This window comes from Uranotaenia lowii, chromosome 2 (genome assembly GCF_029784155.1).
Source record: "Uranotaenia lowii strain MFRU-FL chromosome 2, ASM2978415v1, whole genome shotgun sequence".
Taxonomy (NCBI): Eukaryota; Metazoa; Arthropoda; class Insecta; order Diptera; family Culicidae; genus Uranotaenia; species Uranotaenia lowii.
Window position 1 is genome coordinate 215,899,232 of NC_073692.1, and position 18,278 is coordinate 215,917,509.

Here is an 18,278-nt window from a genome sequence, read left to right on the forward strand (position 1 = left end):
TGCCCTTTTCACCTCTGGATTCTCCAACCGGCGGACGTCGTATCGACACCCGACTTTCTCCTCGCGCCGTTGGACACGTGCAACTCTCAGTCGTATCTCGCCAAGGACGAGGTGATGGTCAGATGCAATGTCTGCGCTTCGCTTGTTGCGGACATCAAGAAGGCTGCTTCTCCATTTTCGGCTGATGCAGATGTGGTCAATTTGATTTTCTGTTCGGCCATCTCGGGATACCCAAGTGACCTTATGTGCTGGTCGATGGGGGAAGAGCGATCCACCGATCACCATGTTGTTGTTGCCACAAAATTCTACGAACAGCTCTCCGTTTTCGCTCATCTGTCCTAGGCCATGGCGCCCCATGATGCGCTCAAGGTCCTGATTGTCGGAGCCAATCTTTGCGTTGAAGTCGCCCAAATGGATTTGAATGTCACCCTTCGGAATTCTCTCAACCACGCTGTTCAGTTGACTGTAAAACTGCTCTTTCTCCTGCAAGTCGGCAACGTCAGTTGGCGCATAACACTGGACCATTGTAAGGTTTCTAACCCGTGTTCTAAATCTGACTACGATTATTCTTTCGTTTATCGGTTCCCATCTAATGAGGGCCGCGTAGGCCTGCGGGCTTAACAGGAAACCAACTCCTCGTTCCCGAGTAGCATGTTCTCCTCGTATGCCAGAGTAAAGCAGGACTTGCCCGGATTGTGTCTTGTGTTCTCCAGTATTAGGCCAACGGACTTCGCTCAGTCCCAGAATTTCAAGCTTGAGGCGGCTAGCCTCTCTAGCAAGTTGTTCCAGTTTGCCTTGTTGGGCAAGGGTTAAAACATTCCAAGTTCCAATTCGTGTCCGTGTTTTCATGCTAAAAGTCGTCGCCAAAGTTCCAGGTCGGTCATTTCTTTCGGATTCCGTAACAATTTCAAATCGGGAGCAGTAGGTTGTTAGCCTAAAGTCCCTATCCCGCGATGGGGCTGCCATCTTGGACTTAGCTGGCGAGAGCCGCATTTCATAAATTCAGCCGCTTGCTGCAAGACAGACGCTGTTTGAGCCGCCCCTGACCTGGAGAACAGACGCTCGGTTGTTGTTGCACGCCGCCCCTGACCTGGGGAACAGACGCGTGCGGCCACCTTCTCAGTCTGCATGCGACCAAAGCATCCACCGGGGTTGGGTACCCGATCTCCGCTTAGGTTACTCGCACCCCAGCCGGCACCGCGGGGAGGTAGAGATAGGAGTTGTGAATAAGAGGTGATATGACCACTATGGGGTCTCGTGTTGCACATTATCCACCGTTTACCAGCCAATTAGAATGTATAGTTCACCGAAATGCCATTAATCATTAAATTTTTAAAAAAATGTTATAAATTGAAGTATAAAATTATATTCTACAAATTTAATAACCGCAACTCTGGCAATTCAGAGATAAACAATTTGTAGAATTTGGTTCAGTTATTTCTGAGATGAAGAATGTCTAAATCTGTGTTTTTTGGCTTATATTTTTTTGTGGTCCTGTATAAATTTGATTGCGAAACTCATTTACAAACTTAATCGGGATCTGAATTTTGAACATATATTCTTAGTGGGTTGATTCTCGGCTTTCAGTCTCAAGATTTTTTTAAAAAAAACGACTTTATTTTTACATATCCAACTTTTCGATCCTTATAGGATCTGATTCAGTAGACGTAAACTTAATATTGTAATAAATTTTAGTCCCTGATGAAGATCCTATAAATATCGAAACGTTGGATATGTAAAAATAAAGTCGTTTTACTAAAAAAAAAATTGGGACTGAAAGCCGAGATTCAACCAATTAAAAGTAAACTAAACAGTCGCCCCAAATAGAGAACATATATCCGGAATCTGAATTCTGACCTGAATTCACAATTTGAATTTTGGATATGTTATCGAATTCAATTCGATTTCTGGAGTGTACCAAAAACTATTCCTGAAATTAAATTCCAGATCAAAATTTTAAATATAAACCAAGAAATGAAATTTATCCAGAGCCTCTATTCATGAATCTGTGATTTAAATTTGAATTCATTAATTTAATTATTTATATTCGATCCAACTTTGGAATCTGTATTAAAATATGAATTTCGAATTAGGAAGCTGCTTCTGAGTGTTCAATTCCTAAAGCTTTCAAGCTTTTAAGCTTTGTTATGTTTGAATTTTGCATAAGAATGATGTTCAAGAGCTTCGAATCTGAATATTATACAAAAACTCGGTATACTTTCTATTTAGTTATTCACATTCAGAAAATTAATATCAAAATATTGAAAGTGCATATGAGTTTCGAAAACCATGAATCAAATTTGGAATGAAATGCAAAACCAAATTTGAACGACGATATCAAAACAAATTTTCAAATGATGATTCGAACCGGACTGGATACAGAATCCGAAATGAGGAAACAGAAATACTATTTTGATGTTGATAAAATGGAATCAGAACCTTAGAAATATAAAATTCAGAAATGAATTTCTATGAACAAAGAGAACATTTTGAATAAACTATTAGAAATCTGAACCTGGGTTTCGTTTTCGAGGCTTTGGCATCAGTTCAGAGTCAAGATTGTCACTCTTGATTCACCTTCATGAATCATCCAAATTAGCTGAAGAATTTGAAATTTTGGGCGAGAGAAGAACACTTTGCTTACTTTTCCTGGACCCTCATGGGGGGATTTATCCCCCAAAACCCACCTGTTCCTACGGCCATGTCTCGACATATTTGAAAAAAAACTTTAGAGTCTTTTCCGTATGCAAATATCCTCCCATGCCAAATTTAGTCCCATTTGCTCATGCGAAAAATTGTATGAGAGCTCCCTCTCTTTTTGCGTTCCTCGAATGAAACATTTCGAGTATTGAATAAACGCTATGGTCCCCTTTCCTCTTTCCCTTTCCTCCTACGAATTCAATTCGGGAGGAGTTTCAAACAATCATGGAACCTTTTCCCATATCCAAATATCCTGCCATGCCAATTTGTTTCATTTGCTCGAAAAGTTATCGAATTTAGCAATGTGAACAAAATTCACTATTCATACCAATCGAATTTTCATATCTTTGTCTTATTTATAATTAAAAAACTTTTAATATCGTGTGATTATTTCCAAATCGGGTACTGATTATATTCTGGGTTTCATAACTTTTTTCTCCCACGGTAGATTTTTTTTTGACCCATAGACATAGACGTTCTCGTCAAGATTTTCCAAACCGTGTATTCCATGTGTACATGAGAAAATCAAGTTTCATACATATTTTTCTAGTCTTCTTAATATAAAATTCTAGTAGGAATTGAAGTTTAAGACGAAAAATTCAACCATGATTCAGTCTCGAATTCGCAAAAAATAAATTAATATTCAAGTGTAATATCCCATTTGAATTTCAATCCTCCCAAGCCTTTTGGAGAAATTGATCCCGTGTATCAAGATCGAAGGCTCAAACTCAACCGGTTAAATTGCTGGAAAGCAATACACTTCGGCATGATTGCCAACTCAATCAGAAGCAAAATTAATTATCTTCTTCTGTCTTGTCAGGGCAAGCTGTTGTATTTGATAAAGTTAACCAGCACAGCAGACACACCCCGACTCCAAGGGAGATATTGAGCTGACTGAATCGTGTGGTTGTGAATTTATGAAAGAAAAGAACGAGATGACGGAAGATTGTTTCCTTCTACCAAACCAAGTCTTGGATGGGCTTGGAAGCTACATATTAAGGCATCGGTAAACCACTTTGAATAATCTTCTTGAGTAAGAGTGAGTTGTCAGTACGATGGTTAAAATTTACCCCTACCTCAAGGAATATTTAGAATCTTCGTTTAGAATAGAAGGAACGGCTAAGGATTTTTTTTTCGTTTAGGTCTAGCGAACAGCATTAAGGGTGGTATAAATTATTCATCAGGAATTTAGAGAAAATCAAAATCTATGGAACGAACACCAGATTTTTTTTACTTTGCATTCTCCTTATATTCACAATTTAAACTTATATGTTCTGAATTGTTTGTTGGTTGAATTGATTGTTAATTTATTTTTACAACTTCTGGATTCTCTGTTGGATAAACATCAACAATAAAATAAAAAATCACAACCTCAAAAATAAATGTTTTTCCAAATTCAATTTAAAGTTAAGGCGTCGAATAGCAACAAACGTGAACATTTTTTTGGTAGGTATTATTTTTGGCACCATTTCTAAAATCTAAATTGAAATGTTTTCTGCTCTTATGGCTTCCTTCAAACCGAAAAGGTGTCTGTCTAACAATCAGCCAAAGAATGCCATTCGAAAACATGAAAACACTTCTCATCATTCAAATGTTCTTCAGGTTGTTGGTTTGTGGCTACGGTATACTGCACAAAAGTATGTATGGATGTCGGTGCGAGTATTCTTTCCCTCATCTAAAACAACCTTTGACTGGTAAAAAGGCAGCTCCGGTTTGAAGACGAGAGCCTGTGAGGAAGTGTGGAATGGGAAGCACTTAGCAGTAGGTTTGAAGAGCTTTTCAGCAGAAAAAAGTGAAACTGGAAAACACCTTCCCCAAAAATTGCTACTGCCAAGAGCCTGCAAGAAACCGGTCTCAACAGCCCAGCATCCAGCGTTCACAACCCACCATCTAGTGGAGCAGCAGAAGGGAAACATTTTCCCGAAAGCGGTGTTTCAAAACTTGCTAAATTATGAACAAATATAACAATTTATCAAAAAACTTTCCCTCCACCACCAACGGCACTAGATTTAATCTCTTGTGGCAAAATGTACGACTTTCGGCGATATGCTCCAGCAAGTTGTGCTTTATTTGGCGCCCTCTCAGAGGGTATGAGTATGTTTATGTGGGTGTGTGTCCTTGCCAGTGGCAGCCAAAAACACAACAAAAACAACCCCTTTTTGACGCAACATTTCCGCAGCGCTACACCTGAGGAGAGGCGCTCGTCGTACACACACAAAACGCTTGCCCACAATCTGGATCGTTCCGGGAAAACTGATGCGCCAGCCAGAAAAAACCAAAAAAAAATGGTGGCTCCAGAGAGTGAAATAGCTGCAGCAACAGCAAAGGCACACGAAGGCAAGTGTTATCCGGTTGGTTTGCCAGTTAGGCCTCTTAGTCTAAGGTATTAAGTGGGCTTTACTTTGGCCGATTCGGTGGGCCCACGTAGCGAAAAATATCATTTGGTTTTCGGATGGTGGGGGAGTGTTGGCGCAATGGGGAATTTCGAAGCACTGATAGTGGTAAACTTTCTAGTTGGAATAATCACACTTGCACCACAACTATGCGTGTAGTTTAGGATTAAATTTTTAATACTGAAGAGGCTGATTCGGCGTTTATAAACGTTCAGCTTCAACGTTAATTCTTTGCACAATCTTCGTAAATCCATGAACAGCTATCAAATTTTGTTAAATGGAAGTGTATGATCTTAATCTTAAATATCTTAAAATATTATGATGACCTGACAATTTGCTGTGTTTTTGTTTTGGTAAATTTTTAGAAATTCTTTCAGTCATAGTTCCTTGCAATTCAGGGCTTTTAATTGATTTTTAAGCCATCTTTTTTATTTTCAAAATTATCCTTTTCGACTTAAAAGGATGGGGAATTTCAAAAAATTTAATAATATTTACATTTTGAAATAAAGGTCGTAAAATTGTTTTCTTCTCGCGTTAGCTAAAATGATCTTCAATTCTTAATTTCTTGGTAAACTTTTAATTTCAAGCCCCAATTTCGACAGCCACTATGGAAGTTACTAGACTTCCGAATATATGCTCAATGTTGGGGTGTGGACCAAGCCCTTGCTTGAACCTGAGTGGAGTGTATGTGGGTGGGTTCCTTCCTTAAGACCGTGGCTACCTTGGGCTGGGTGATTTCGTGGGGAGTAGCCTGGGTGGTCCTTGATTGTGATAACGATTTTTTCTGCGACGGTAAGTAATAACTCCGAGAATTTTATATAAGGCACAATCGTTTTATTTAACAAACAACAACTTTATTTGGGTTTAAAAACATAATACATCAAACATAATTTATTAATAGTATACTACAAGTATGACAAATCGATGAAGACTTGACAACATCGATTAAGTGGGTGGTTTCGTCCAAAAACTATTCTGCTTCCAGGTAGCCAGAAGGTGGTTTGGAGCAATTGTAGACCGTTAACAGTGTTTGTCAGGATATCGTATACAAAAATTCTTTACAAATATGTTTTACTTTGACTCAGAGACGATATAGGCAGAAGAGTGCACCTTTGTAAGGCGGTAGTCTTACGGGGTCTCGCCAGGGCAGTCGACGCAGCGCATAACGAAGATTTGTTTTCTGAATTCGTTCGATTCGTTCGATATGGACAGAGTGGTAGGGTTCTCAAGCACAGTCCACAGTCCACAGTCAATGATCCTGTTGATGTAGTTCACCCCACGATGAGCATTTCCAGACTTATGAATTTTCCTTAACCTGAATTAATAGTTCATTGTAACTGATAGGCTACGTTTAAGTTAATAAATTACAAATTACAAATTACAAATGAATTGGAGAAATTGAAGCAATGTTCCAACGGCTAGGAAAAACTCCTTCTGAGATGGATCGGTTGAAAATTATACAAAGCGGTGTTGCTGTTCCCGCTATTCTCGATACTGCTTGAGGTGCCATGAACGATAAATACGAAAGATGGAACCGTATTTTTAAGGCTGCGGCTGTTCATGAACTTCCAAAAGCTAGATGAATTTTGCTTAACAGAGTTCCACCAAGGGAGCTTAAACGGCTTTTGTCAGTTTGGTCGTCTAGTAGGGGTGTTCTCACGCAATATACCCCAAAGTTGGTCATAAAAGGTTGAAAGTTCACTATCAATATCCAGAATGGCAAACGCTGAGTACTTTTTTCGGCTAACGAATCTATCACATGATCGGTATCACAATGCGTAAAATCTAAGTTACAAGTATCGGGGCGAACTGTGTCGATAGTGTCTTAAAAAGTATAGTCAATCAATAAAATTAAAGAATGATGATTTCGATCGGTGTTTAAAAGTCGTTTGGCGGGCTCACAATTTCAGAAAGATCTGGTCTATTCAAAAATTAGAGGTCGAGGATTCTGCCTTTGACATTCATGAGCGAGCACATCTGATATAAACCAGATGCAATAGAGCGCACAATCAGATACAGCCAGTTCCTTCCTTTATTCTGCCCGCCTTCCAACGACTTGGCGGCAAAATACCCTCTTTGATGATTGCCAACTGTCCAGCCTTGTCATAAATCGGCTTCATCCATCTTTTAAACCGTCCCTGAAGCTGTTTTATGAACTCAACTCTCCAACGATCCCAAAACTGTTGAAGCTGCTTCTGTAAAGTCTGACTCTGATTTAATCTGTTCATAGGGGCGGACATTCGGCCGAAAAATGTTAGGCTGAAGGCCGCTAGGCCGAATGGGTTAAATAAGACAATAGGTCAAATAGTACATTAGGCGGTTATCAGACCGAATGGTCATCAGGCCGAATGAACGATAGGCCGAATGGTCATCAAGGTTGCCGAAATCACAGAAAAATCTATAATTTCACAGAATTTTAAGCAAATTTTCATCACAGAATCTGTGTCACAGAACACAGAATTTTGGAATATTCACAGATTTCACAGAATTTTTCGAATTTTGAATAAATGTTCAAAAAAAATTTTTTTTCACCAATGTAAAATTAAGATTTTTTAACTTGAATTAGTGAAATATGATAAAATTGTCAATGTTTATTGATTTTTTGCAACTAAAAGGTTAAAAAGACCCAATTTGTCATGAATTTTCAATGAAATTAGAGGAAACTGAATCACAGAAAACAATCACAGAATTTTTAGGTAAAATCACAGAAATTCAGAATTTTGTATCTCAAAAACACAGAATTTTTTTCGGCAACCTTGATGGTCATTAGGCCGAATGGTCGTAAGGCCGAATGGTCATTAGGCCAAAGGGTCATTAGGCCGAATGGACGTCGGGCCAAATGATCGTAAGGGTGAATGGAAGCTAAGCCGAATGGCCTCTAGGCCGAATGGTCGTCGTTGGGCCGAATTTATGCTAGGCCTGTAAGACATATTAACGCTTTTTTGCATGTTTGGCCAATCAGTCGAAAAGTCATCAGGCCGAATGGTCATAACGCCGAATGGATTCAGGATCGGATTAGATCATTCGACTTTGCGATCATTCGGCACTGCGACCATTCGGCCTAGTGACCATTTGGTCTAAAAACGATTCGGCCTTACGACCATTCGGTCTAATGACCATTCGACCTAGTGACCATTCGGCCTAGTGACCATTTGGCCGAACATCCTATCGGCCTAACAGCTTTCGGCTGGACAACCATCGGCCGAATGTCCCATTCGGCTTAATGGCCTATTCGGCCAGATAGCCCATTCGCTGAATGACTTTCACTCGAATGACTTTCGGCCTCTTGATTTTCGGCCGAATGACCCAGCCTTGTTCATAGGTACTTCACGGTATATTCTCTTAGGCAGTTGTTGAAACGGCTCTCCAATCGACGCTTGTCCTTGAAAAGGCTCGAGCTACTGTCACGCTTGTTTAGGGTAATTCACCCATGAACTGCTCAATTTGAGTGGTTTCGAGCGGACGCATTCCATACAATTGTGTACAACCCGTCGCGGAATAATTCTGCCTTCAAGAGGCCAATACTTCGGCCTTACTGTACTAAGTAATAGTAAGCTTGATATGTTAATATTCGTATAGCATCGTAGTGAACGGGTGTTTTGCTGGAAGCACAATCGGTTGCTTCGTATCTTCCGATCCCAGTGATCTGCCTAATCTTCCTCCAACACGAATTAGGGCGTCCAATAATATATATGCGGGGTGAACCATCTCAACGGTGAACTTCGATGAACTGCTCCTTTCTTCGTTAAACCCTTTCACTCAGTAGGGAAAGACTCTTGTTGAATACGACGATTAATTGCAAACTCTGCATCTCTCAACGCTTCTACTGTTGTCTTCGGATTTTTTTTTCAATAAACGCATGAGTCGCATCCAGTATTATTGAACTATTAATTTTCAAATAGTTAGCAAAGGTCTTTAAAAAATATCTAATAATACCCCAACACATCAATCACAAATTTGTTAAAGTAAATTTTCAAGAATATGATGTGTCAGTTTTAAAAATTTGATCAATCAACGTTAGATGCTTGTTTTGAAAATTTTGATGTGCATACATTTATTAGGGAAAATATTAAGGAGTTTATAGTAAATTTTAACATAAATTCGCAAGTTTCTAACAGGCCTATTTTGTTTTTGTTTTGAAGATCGTTTTAGATACATTTTATGTTTATTTAAAATATTACGGTATATAACATTAAGATATCAATGCAATTGACTTAAATGACGTCAACTTTAAAATTTTTCAAAATTTTTGTTTACCAGCCTCAATGGTAGAAGCTAGATGTTTCAGTAGGAAACTTTAGGAGAATAGGAGGTGTAGGACGAAATCATCACCCGCAATGCTGGCCAAGCATCTCCCAGGGTTTACCTTCCCAATTACCTGTTACAAACCTCCCCACGTTTATGGATGGATTGTAGAGATCTCTGCATCTACTTGTTGAGCAAACGTGAGTCACTTAAGTGACTAACATTCCTTCCCCTTTTCCCCACACAGTCCGCAGGGTTCGGCCAGGGCACCTTCAACATTCTGTGGGGACTGGTTTTTCAGTTTAAGAGATTAAATAATCTGAGGCATCAAACTGAAAGACTTCAGTTTCTATTGAAACTACAGGTTAGAAAGTGTAACATCATCTCAAAAGAGAAGGTGGTACAATTTAAAAAGCTGTAATTTCATAAAACGGAGAGTTGCTGAGTAGCGCCAACCGGAGTTTTAGGCGACTGTTCATGCGAATGCGAATGCGAATGCGAGTCGCATCCAGTATGCGATGCGGCGTATAAGTTTAGTGAAGAACGAGAATTTTTACACATACTCTTCTACAAAATGTGCTATACAACTAGCGGCTAGGACTTCAGGACAGTAGCTGTGCTTCAGCTACTTGTGACTCCAGGGTTTTTGGCTGCTCCTGGAAATGATTTTGCCCTAACCATTCAGGGCCCTTCCACCAAAGGTCGCATCCCTGTATCTGTTCTGAGTCCATATCACGTGAGATGAGGTCTCCTGGTTCTGCAAGCCAGGAACATGTCCACAAGGATAGTTTTCGGTTATGGTTTGTATTTTCGCCGGGATTGCCTTAAACTATTGAAGAACACATGTTGAATCCGTCCAAATATGCATGTCGACCTGCGGTGAAGATACCGCCGCCCGTACCTTGCTGGATAGTTCCGCCGACAAAAGTGTTCCGAAAAGCTTCAGTATCGGAATGGATTGACATTTTTGCGGCACCACCTTGGATTTCGATGCTAGAAGACATACATACGTAGGATTTTCCATCTACGTAATATATACGCACGCTCCATACACGCTTTCCGATGCATCCGAAAAGAAACGCAATTCCACCTTGATTGCATTTCCGAATGATGCCACAACGTTGAATCTTTAGAGCGTTCAGGATAGGTAATTGGTCGTAGAAATTTCGCCACTCTAGTTCCACGTTAACCGGTACAAAATGATCCCAGTCAAATATGTTACCGTCTTCTTGTAGTTTCCACAAACGCTGCATGAAGATTTTCGCACTAGCTGTTACCGCTCCTACAAGTCCCAGGGGATCGAACAGCATAGCAATGGCTTACAGAATTTTTGGTCGGATAACCGCACGTCCATGAAAACTCTTCCAATGTTAAAATTGAACCGAAAGTAATCGGTGCGTGGGAGCCGAACCAGTTCGAGGGTCTTTACTGCTGGATCAGGATCAAGATTGATCTCTTCGGTTTGTTGTAGGGCCAGATCTTCCGAATCCACCTCTCTTAGGGCCGCAGCTGAATTGGATGCGAACTTCCTTAGACGAAAACCTCCGCTACTCGACAACTCGATGAGATCTACACACAATTTGACAGCATCTTCTTCTAGATCCGTACCGGTTATTCTATTGTCCATGTTAACGTCGTCCTCGAATGCCTTGGATGCTGCTGGGAGTCGATGATGCTCGTTGATGGCTAGTTGTTTCAAAGCCTAGTCGCTAAGAATGGCGCCGGTTTCGTACCATACGTAACGGTGGCCAATTCAAAGGTTTCAACTTTCTTCTTAGGGTCAGCTCTCCACAGAATGCTTCGCCAGGGCATATCCGTTTCATGAATTCCGATCTATCTGAACATCTCTTCGATATCTGCTTCCACCATGATTTGTTTCATCCGACTAATGAGGGCACGAAGCTCGTCCTGGATTACTGGTTCAACCATTAACGCCTCGTTGAGGGATATGCAGCTGCTACTTTTAGCCGATGCGTCGATCACAACTCCTACCTTCGTGGTTGTGCTATCCTGTTTGATGACTGGATGATGGGGAAGATAGAACCGCTTTTCTGGACCCACATCCGCCCTGCTCATGTGTTCAAGCTCCATGAAACCGTGGTAGTGTTGACGTTGTTGTGGCTCCTTTTCCAGTCTACGTTCGGCAATATGAGCCAAAACCTTTTCGTTCTTTGGTAACGCAACGGTGTATCGCCCATTGGAAAGTCTGCACTTGATTCAAACAAACTGCGCCTCGCAGCGATGTTCTTCCAGGGAATAATTGTACAGAGACCCTATCTTTTCATAGAACCAAAAGCGAGTGTCCAAATCTTACTTTGTAGCGGTATAGCAAGCTATGCGGGAAATATAACCTTGGTTCTCCACGGATCCTGTTTTAAACCAACCTTATATTGAATAGGTTCCAAGAGGAAACCGCCACGCTGCTGGTTGTAGAAGATCCTCTGTGACCTTTGGTATTATTTATTAACATAGTATTCCGTCTCACGACATAACTTGACGAACATAATTCCTAAAATTCAACCGTTCTCCAATTCCTCGGGCACCCCACGTTCGCCAGATCACGCTCCACTTGGTCTAACCACCTCGCTCGTTGCGCCCCTGCTCGTCTTGTTCCTACCGGATTCGTAGCAAACACCTGTTTTGCAGGACAGTCGTCCGGCATTCTCGCAACATGTCCCGCCCAGCGTATTCAACCAGCTTTCACCACCTTCTGGATACTGGGTTTGCCGTAGAGTCGCGCCAGCTCGTGGTTCATCCTTCGCCTCCACACTCGTCGCTTAACACTCGTCGCTCGAATACTCCAAGTGTACGCAGGTCCTCCTCGAGCAATATCCATGTCTCGTGCCCGTAGAGGGCAACCGGTCTAATAAGCGTCATATACAGGTTACACTTCGTACGAGGGCAAAGTCTTCTCGACCGCAGTTGCTTGTGGAGTCCATAGTAGGCACGACTTCCGCTAATAATTCGCCTCCGGATCTCACGGCTGGTGTTATTGTCTGCGGTCACCAGTGAGCCGAGATAGTCAAATTCTTCGACTATCTCCAACTCGTCGCCGTCGATCGTGACCTTGTTATTACTGGACAAGCGGGTTCGGTCGGTCTCGGATCCGCAGGCCAGCATGTACTTCGTCTTGGACGTATTAATCATCAACCCAATCCTTCCTGCTTCACGTTTCAGTTTGCGGTAGATGTCTTCCACCGCCGCAGATGATCTGCCGACTATATCAATGTCATCGGCAAAGCAGATAAGTTGACTGGATCTGTTGAAAATCATGCTCCGCATTTCGCCCACCGCTCGTCGAATAACACCTTCGTTGCGCCACGTTGAACATCATGCAGGATAGACCATCACCTTATCGAAGCCCCATGCGCGATTCGAATGAACTCGACAATTCACCCGAGATCCGCACACAGCACTGTGTTCCATCCATCGTCGCCTTGATCAGCTTCCCGGAAAAGCCGTTCTCGTCCATGATATTCCATAGCTCGTTACGGTCGATCGTGTCGTATGGATACTGACCTTTGGTAGTGGAAGGAAATCCATCGACCGAGAAAAGTTTGACATTCTAGACCTAATCACTGGCACTTGATGTTTAACGCTGGTGTTAGATTGGCCAATCCCAAAGACGAAAATATTCGAACGCCTACGAGACACCTTTATACGTTGTCAGAGCCCCTCCGTCATGAAATCGCACTCCGAGCCCGAGTCCAGTAGGGTCCGCGCTTGGAAAACCTTGCCTGTGTCATCTTCCACTAAGACGACCGCTGTTGTAGCTATTGCTATTGACGAATGATTCCTGGTCATGGTCGATGAAACTGACCCCGAGTTGGCTGCTAGTGTGGTTTGGTTAGGATTTAGAGCGCGTGCAAAGGGTTGTGTGACGCGATTATTGGTGTTTCCGTCATCGTCTCGAAAGTAGTCCAGGACAGTCTTCCGAAAATCAATCAAAACAAACACTCAGGATGCGTTTCCTGTTGGAAACATTCAGATTGTATAATGGGATAGCGCCTCTCGCAACTGCTTCGCCTGGCTGGTATGCAATCTCGATCAGCGCTCCTATCAGCTATGCAAACCGAGTCGCATCATTCAGAATCATCGGTTTAGCAAACATCGCATATCGGAGATGAGTGAGATACAAACTGATCCATTCTGAATGTAGCTCACTCAGTATCTGCCTGAATTATATGAAATTCAAAATTATTTTTTGCAGGACGAGAAAAATCAAACAGTTGTGCGGGACACCATAAATTCTCAGTAGTTTCAACGTGACGGACGACAGTTTAATAAGAGAACTTGTAAAATTTGAAAAACATTGCGAAAGTGAACATCTTTCCCTCACAAACACAACTTCAATTTGATTTTGATCATACTGATGTTAAAAAACGTTATAGCAACAAATAAATTTATTAATTTGCTATATATCAAATCAAACAAAATACGCTAATGATCGGCTTCATGTATCACTCACTCACTGCCTGATCCATTCACTCCTGATCGAAGACCAACAAGATTCGCCATATGCATTGCGCATTGGTGAGATTCCAATTTGATGATGGTGCTGCACTGTTTTGACAGCAAGCATCGTACGAGCTGATCTGTATTTTAGCGATGAATTGAACGATCGATGATCGGGTAGGTCCAGTAGCAATCAATAACGAAACCCGACCGTTGTACGTTCAGGTGCGAAGTGCAATCAGAAAAATTCATTGAAAATGAGTGATATTCGGAACACTGGTCCAGGATATTGTATTTTGCTTTGCATCTGCAACAAACCTGGTTCAAGCTGCAATCCAAAAACTTGGTGGCTACGCCGAAAACAGTTTCTGCACAGGGAGTTTTGTTGCAGCAGCTTGTCTCGAGCGGAAGCGCTCAACCTCAGGATTGTAGGGCATGTGTACAGCAAATGGGATTCTGGACAAGCGATGCAACTCGCGGCCATCATCTGTGTTGCGCTGTAACTCGTTCTGGGAGCGTTGTTTTTTTTCTGCCATTGAAAAACTTCCGTTTTATTCTCGTGCGCCTTAGGCGGGAGCGATGCTAAGATCCTCAAACGAGTTTGGACGAACTGAGTAAGATCTGATACTTTGCCTTGTTCTTTATTAACGCTATGTTATTCCCATGCACGACGAGCTGTTGGGTCCAACCTGGAGCACAGCATTTCCGACAACAGCTAAAGGTCCTTGTACTCCTCCGGTTTGACTAGCTGGTCCAGGGTCTGCAGGACGCGTTCGAACCCTTCTAGTAGTGTCTGGATATCAACGGCTAACTCCATATCCAGCAAACATGAAATCGTATCAGAAATGATAACTTAATTCGTTTACAATAGAGTTGCAAATCGCAATTCCAACTGCGCAGTGAAAAGATCGTATAAAATGTCGTCTGAAGTCAGTTTAACACGTTCGTCACCACGTCACCCATATTCGGCAGACGGGTGTATTTCCTGGGGGGGCCCGTCACATCAAAAAGCAGGTGACGCTCTCTTACTTGAGTTTATCGCTCAGCTTCGCCACACGTTTTAACACGTTCGTCGCCACGCTCATTTTGGTAGTTTTACTAGCCGGGCCCAAAGAAATTTTCAGAGAGAGAAAGCAAAGAAGGAGAACTCCCATATTTGAAACGTGTGGCGAAGCTGAGCGGTAAACTCAAGTAAGAGAGCGTCACCTGCTTTTTGATGTGACGGGGCCCCCCAGGAAATACACCCGTCTGTCAAATATGGGTGACGTGGCGACGAACGTGTTAAATATGGAAGTTCTCCCTCTTTGTTTTTCTCTCTGAAAATTCCCTTGGGCCGGCTAGCAAAGCTACCAAAATAAGCGTGGCGACGAACGTGTTAAATCGGATAAGATAGAAAGAGCGCCATGTTTGTAAATTTCCAAATGATTTCAAGTGAGAAAATCATCGTCATGTTCGCTCTGCAACCAGCAGTGCATCCAGATGGCTAAACATCAGATGAAAATTGAGTAATATTGACCAATGAGAGAGCTGGAAAATATTGTCGCTGGCAATGATTTGAAATCTATGAGAGTAAAATCTCGCGCTTTCTTGCATTCTTTCGAAATGTATGAATAAGGTGTCAGATAACGCTCAATTGGTGTAGTTTTCATCGTTTTAGAATGAAAAGAAAATTTATGTATGTATATTGCCTCCACATTGGAAGATAAATGCTGATTTTTCAACATTCATACCACCATTCTATAGTGTATATGGAACGTACATGAAAACAGCATATAAATATATCTAAAAAAAATGTTTCTGAGTAGTCACCTATGGCAGTTTGAACAGGTTTCCAATTTTTCTGCGCTTCAACACCTTGCTATAGTTGTATCTGGCCATTATGTAATATGTCCCACGCTATCGGATAATTATTTGCTCTTGTGAGCACCAACGGATCGATGAAAGCTCTCGCCTCTTCAGTGAGACATCCTTTCAGGTAATGGAACTTCTCCACCTCCGGTTAGTCCGCCTTAGTATGGATCAGGGATAGATACAGGTCTCGGAAACTAAGCCACTGGTTGATGGCGCAGTCAAACGTTTGCAGTTTGCAGTAAAGAATCAGTGCACTTTTTGGTTCGACAGATGAATTCTAGCTTTGTCTAATCCAGAATTTGCACTCTTGCCTTACGCCTTAATTCGGAAAACAATTTTAAGGTGCATTCAGGGGTTAAGTAATCTTAAAAAAAAATCGATCATTTAGATAATCGAAAGTTACATTCTCCTGGAATCATCGTAAAGGATTATCGATTTATTCTACCTTTTTTGCATTCAGAATAAGAATTAAAGAAACGTTGTATTGAAATGTGTCACCGTGATGAAAAGAAATGCTGTTGGCACTAAAATAATTGTTCGAAATTTTTTTTTAATAAAAACGGGGGATGTTTTGACCGAAAACCGATTCCGATGAGCATTATTCTGCTCAATATTGTAATTGGTGTCCACATCACTTCGGTAAATGACAAACTTTTCTTACGATGTTGTTGTAATTTCGAAAATTCGGTCATTACTGTCATCCATTCCAGCAAACTGTCGCCATAAACATTGCTCCATCCATCAGGAGAATGACGATCATTAAAATGCAATTCCTCAACGAACCCAACAACTATCGGAAACTTCTTAGGACATTACTTTCCGATCCGTCACACTTGAACAAGAAAGTGGACCCGGAACCCGGAAACCCTGAGAAAGAAAGCATCAACAACAACAACCGACCCAGCAACTCGGTTTATAATTTATAAAAAAGTTTTCCGGAACCTTTCCGAACACCCTCCCAGCAAACTTTATGCTCACTCATTCAGCCGGAATGCTGCCCTCTGTCCTGTTTTCTCTCGAAGTGTGTGTTTTTCGATTTCCGGGCAGTCGGAGAAGGTTCATTCAAGCTTCCAAGCTCAACCACACCGCTTGAAGTTCTTCTACTGGCACAGGATAAACTGCTCGCTCAATAACTATAGGTCACCAAGTGCAGGCGGCAGCCCTTAATCTAACTAGAGTGGCGAGCCAACATTATAACTTTTTCAACAGAATGTCACCATTCGAAATTAAGGATTATACCTGAAGGTGGGCGTAGGTCTTCTAGTTTGTTGGGCTCCTTAGTATGACTAACAGACTAGAAGCTTTCTTTTTAGATAAAATAAATTAAATAAACTACAAAAAAAGTAATTCTTCTTATTTAGGACCTGAAAAGCCATAATCTTATATTTAAATAATTATAAAACAATTTGAAAGCTCACTTTTCATTCGGTTTTTGAAAATTTATTACCTGAAATCAAACTATGAACATGGCTGTGGCACTTGTTATTACAAGGGAACGACATACCCTATCGATAAATATGTATTGAGACGTTTCCCGCTCTTTTTTTCCATTAATCCTAAAAACTTTTGTACGTCTCGGTGGTAAAGTGGTTAGCGTAGTAAGACGGTTTTCGATGGAAAACTGATGGCATGGGTTCGATCCCATCTTGGTACTGGGTGTAAAATGTTAATCTTAAGTTGTCCACGTTCATTCATTCTGATAACCGAAATTGGCTAAAACGGTTTATGTCTCAAAAACTTACCGGTAATCGGCGGGCTGAGGAAGGTCGTGAATGGCAGGGCCAGGTAGATGATGGCTATTTCCTCAACCGTCAGTCCGGTGCTCTGCATGTGAATGGTCAAATAGGGCAGCAGCGAGGATGTAGCTGGAAAGAAAGAGAGAGAAAAACAAAACAAGTCCCGGTTGGGGTATAAGAAAGTTCAACTCCGGCAGTAATAGTTTCATCGAAGAAAAATAAAGTTGACATCGTTCGGGCTGAGAAATTGCTTCATTTCCGGGAGCGGACATCTGCTGGCTGGTGTTTTTTATGCGAGTTACAAAAGAAGCATGGTCGCTAGTTGATTGAGCTTTCTTTTTGATGGCTTTTTTGCTATTGCATTTACTTATTACACTTAAGCGAACATTATTTCTAACATAGATTTCTGCAACATTAATTTCAAAACCAAACTTTAGAAAAACACTGTTATTCGAGTGCAAAATTTTCATCAGCAAACAATTCAAATTATTTAAATTATTATCTGTTTCTGAAGTTCATTGGATCCAGGAAACATTAAAAAATTGGAATTCATTGGTAATTTCTTTGATTTTAATTGAAAGCACTGTGGTTAAATAATAAATATTGAACTGAAGTTTTTGGGATTTTTTTTTTGACGCAGAAGGGGTTTGGTGCAATACAGCTTCGGGTGAACAGATACAAATACATGGAGGATAATTAAAACTTCATTAGCAGCATCAGTCGCTCAGTGAGGGTAAGTAATGAAACACAAAGATTGTCAATTGACATATTTTTTTTGTACAGCAGAGTACATATGTTCGTGATATAATTATACAAATGAAAATGGAATACACAGCACATAAATTTGTCAATCGTTGCTGAAAAAATTGAAAATATTATACCTAGTGAACAGCAAATA

The 18,278-nt window shown here is 41.2% G+C and overlaps 1 protein-coding gene across 4 annotated transcripts in view; it reads right to left on the reverse strand.

Moving 5' to 3' along the window:
* The window catches only part of LOC129744793 (uncharacterized), a 158,177-nt gene that overhangs the window by 60,789 nt on the left and 79,110 nt on the right, over positions 1-18,278 (reverse strand). For all 4 annotated transcript variants that reach the window (XM_055737498.1, XM_055737499.1, XM_055737496.1 and 1 more), the window contains exon 3: positions 17,387-17,509. In XM_055737498.1, the coding sequence (XP_055593473.1) occupies positions 17,387-17,509 (123 nt within the window). The remainder of the gene's footprint in view (positions 1-17,386; positions 17,510-18,278) is intronic.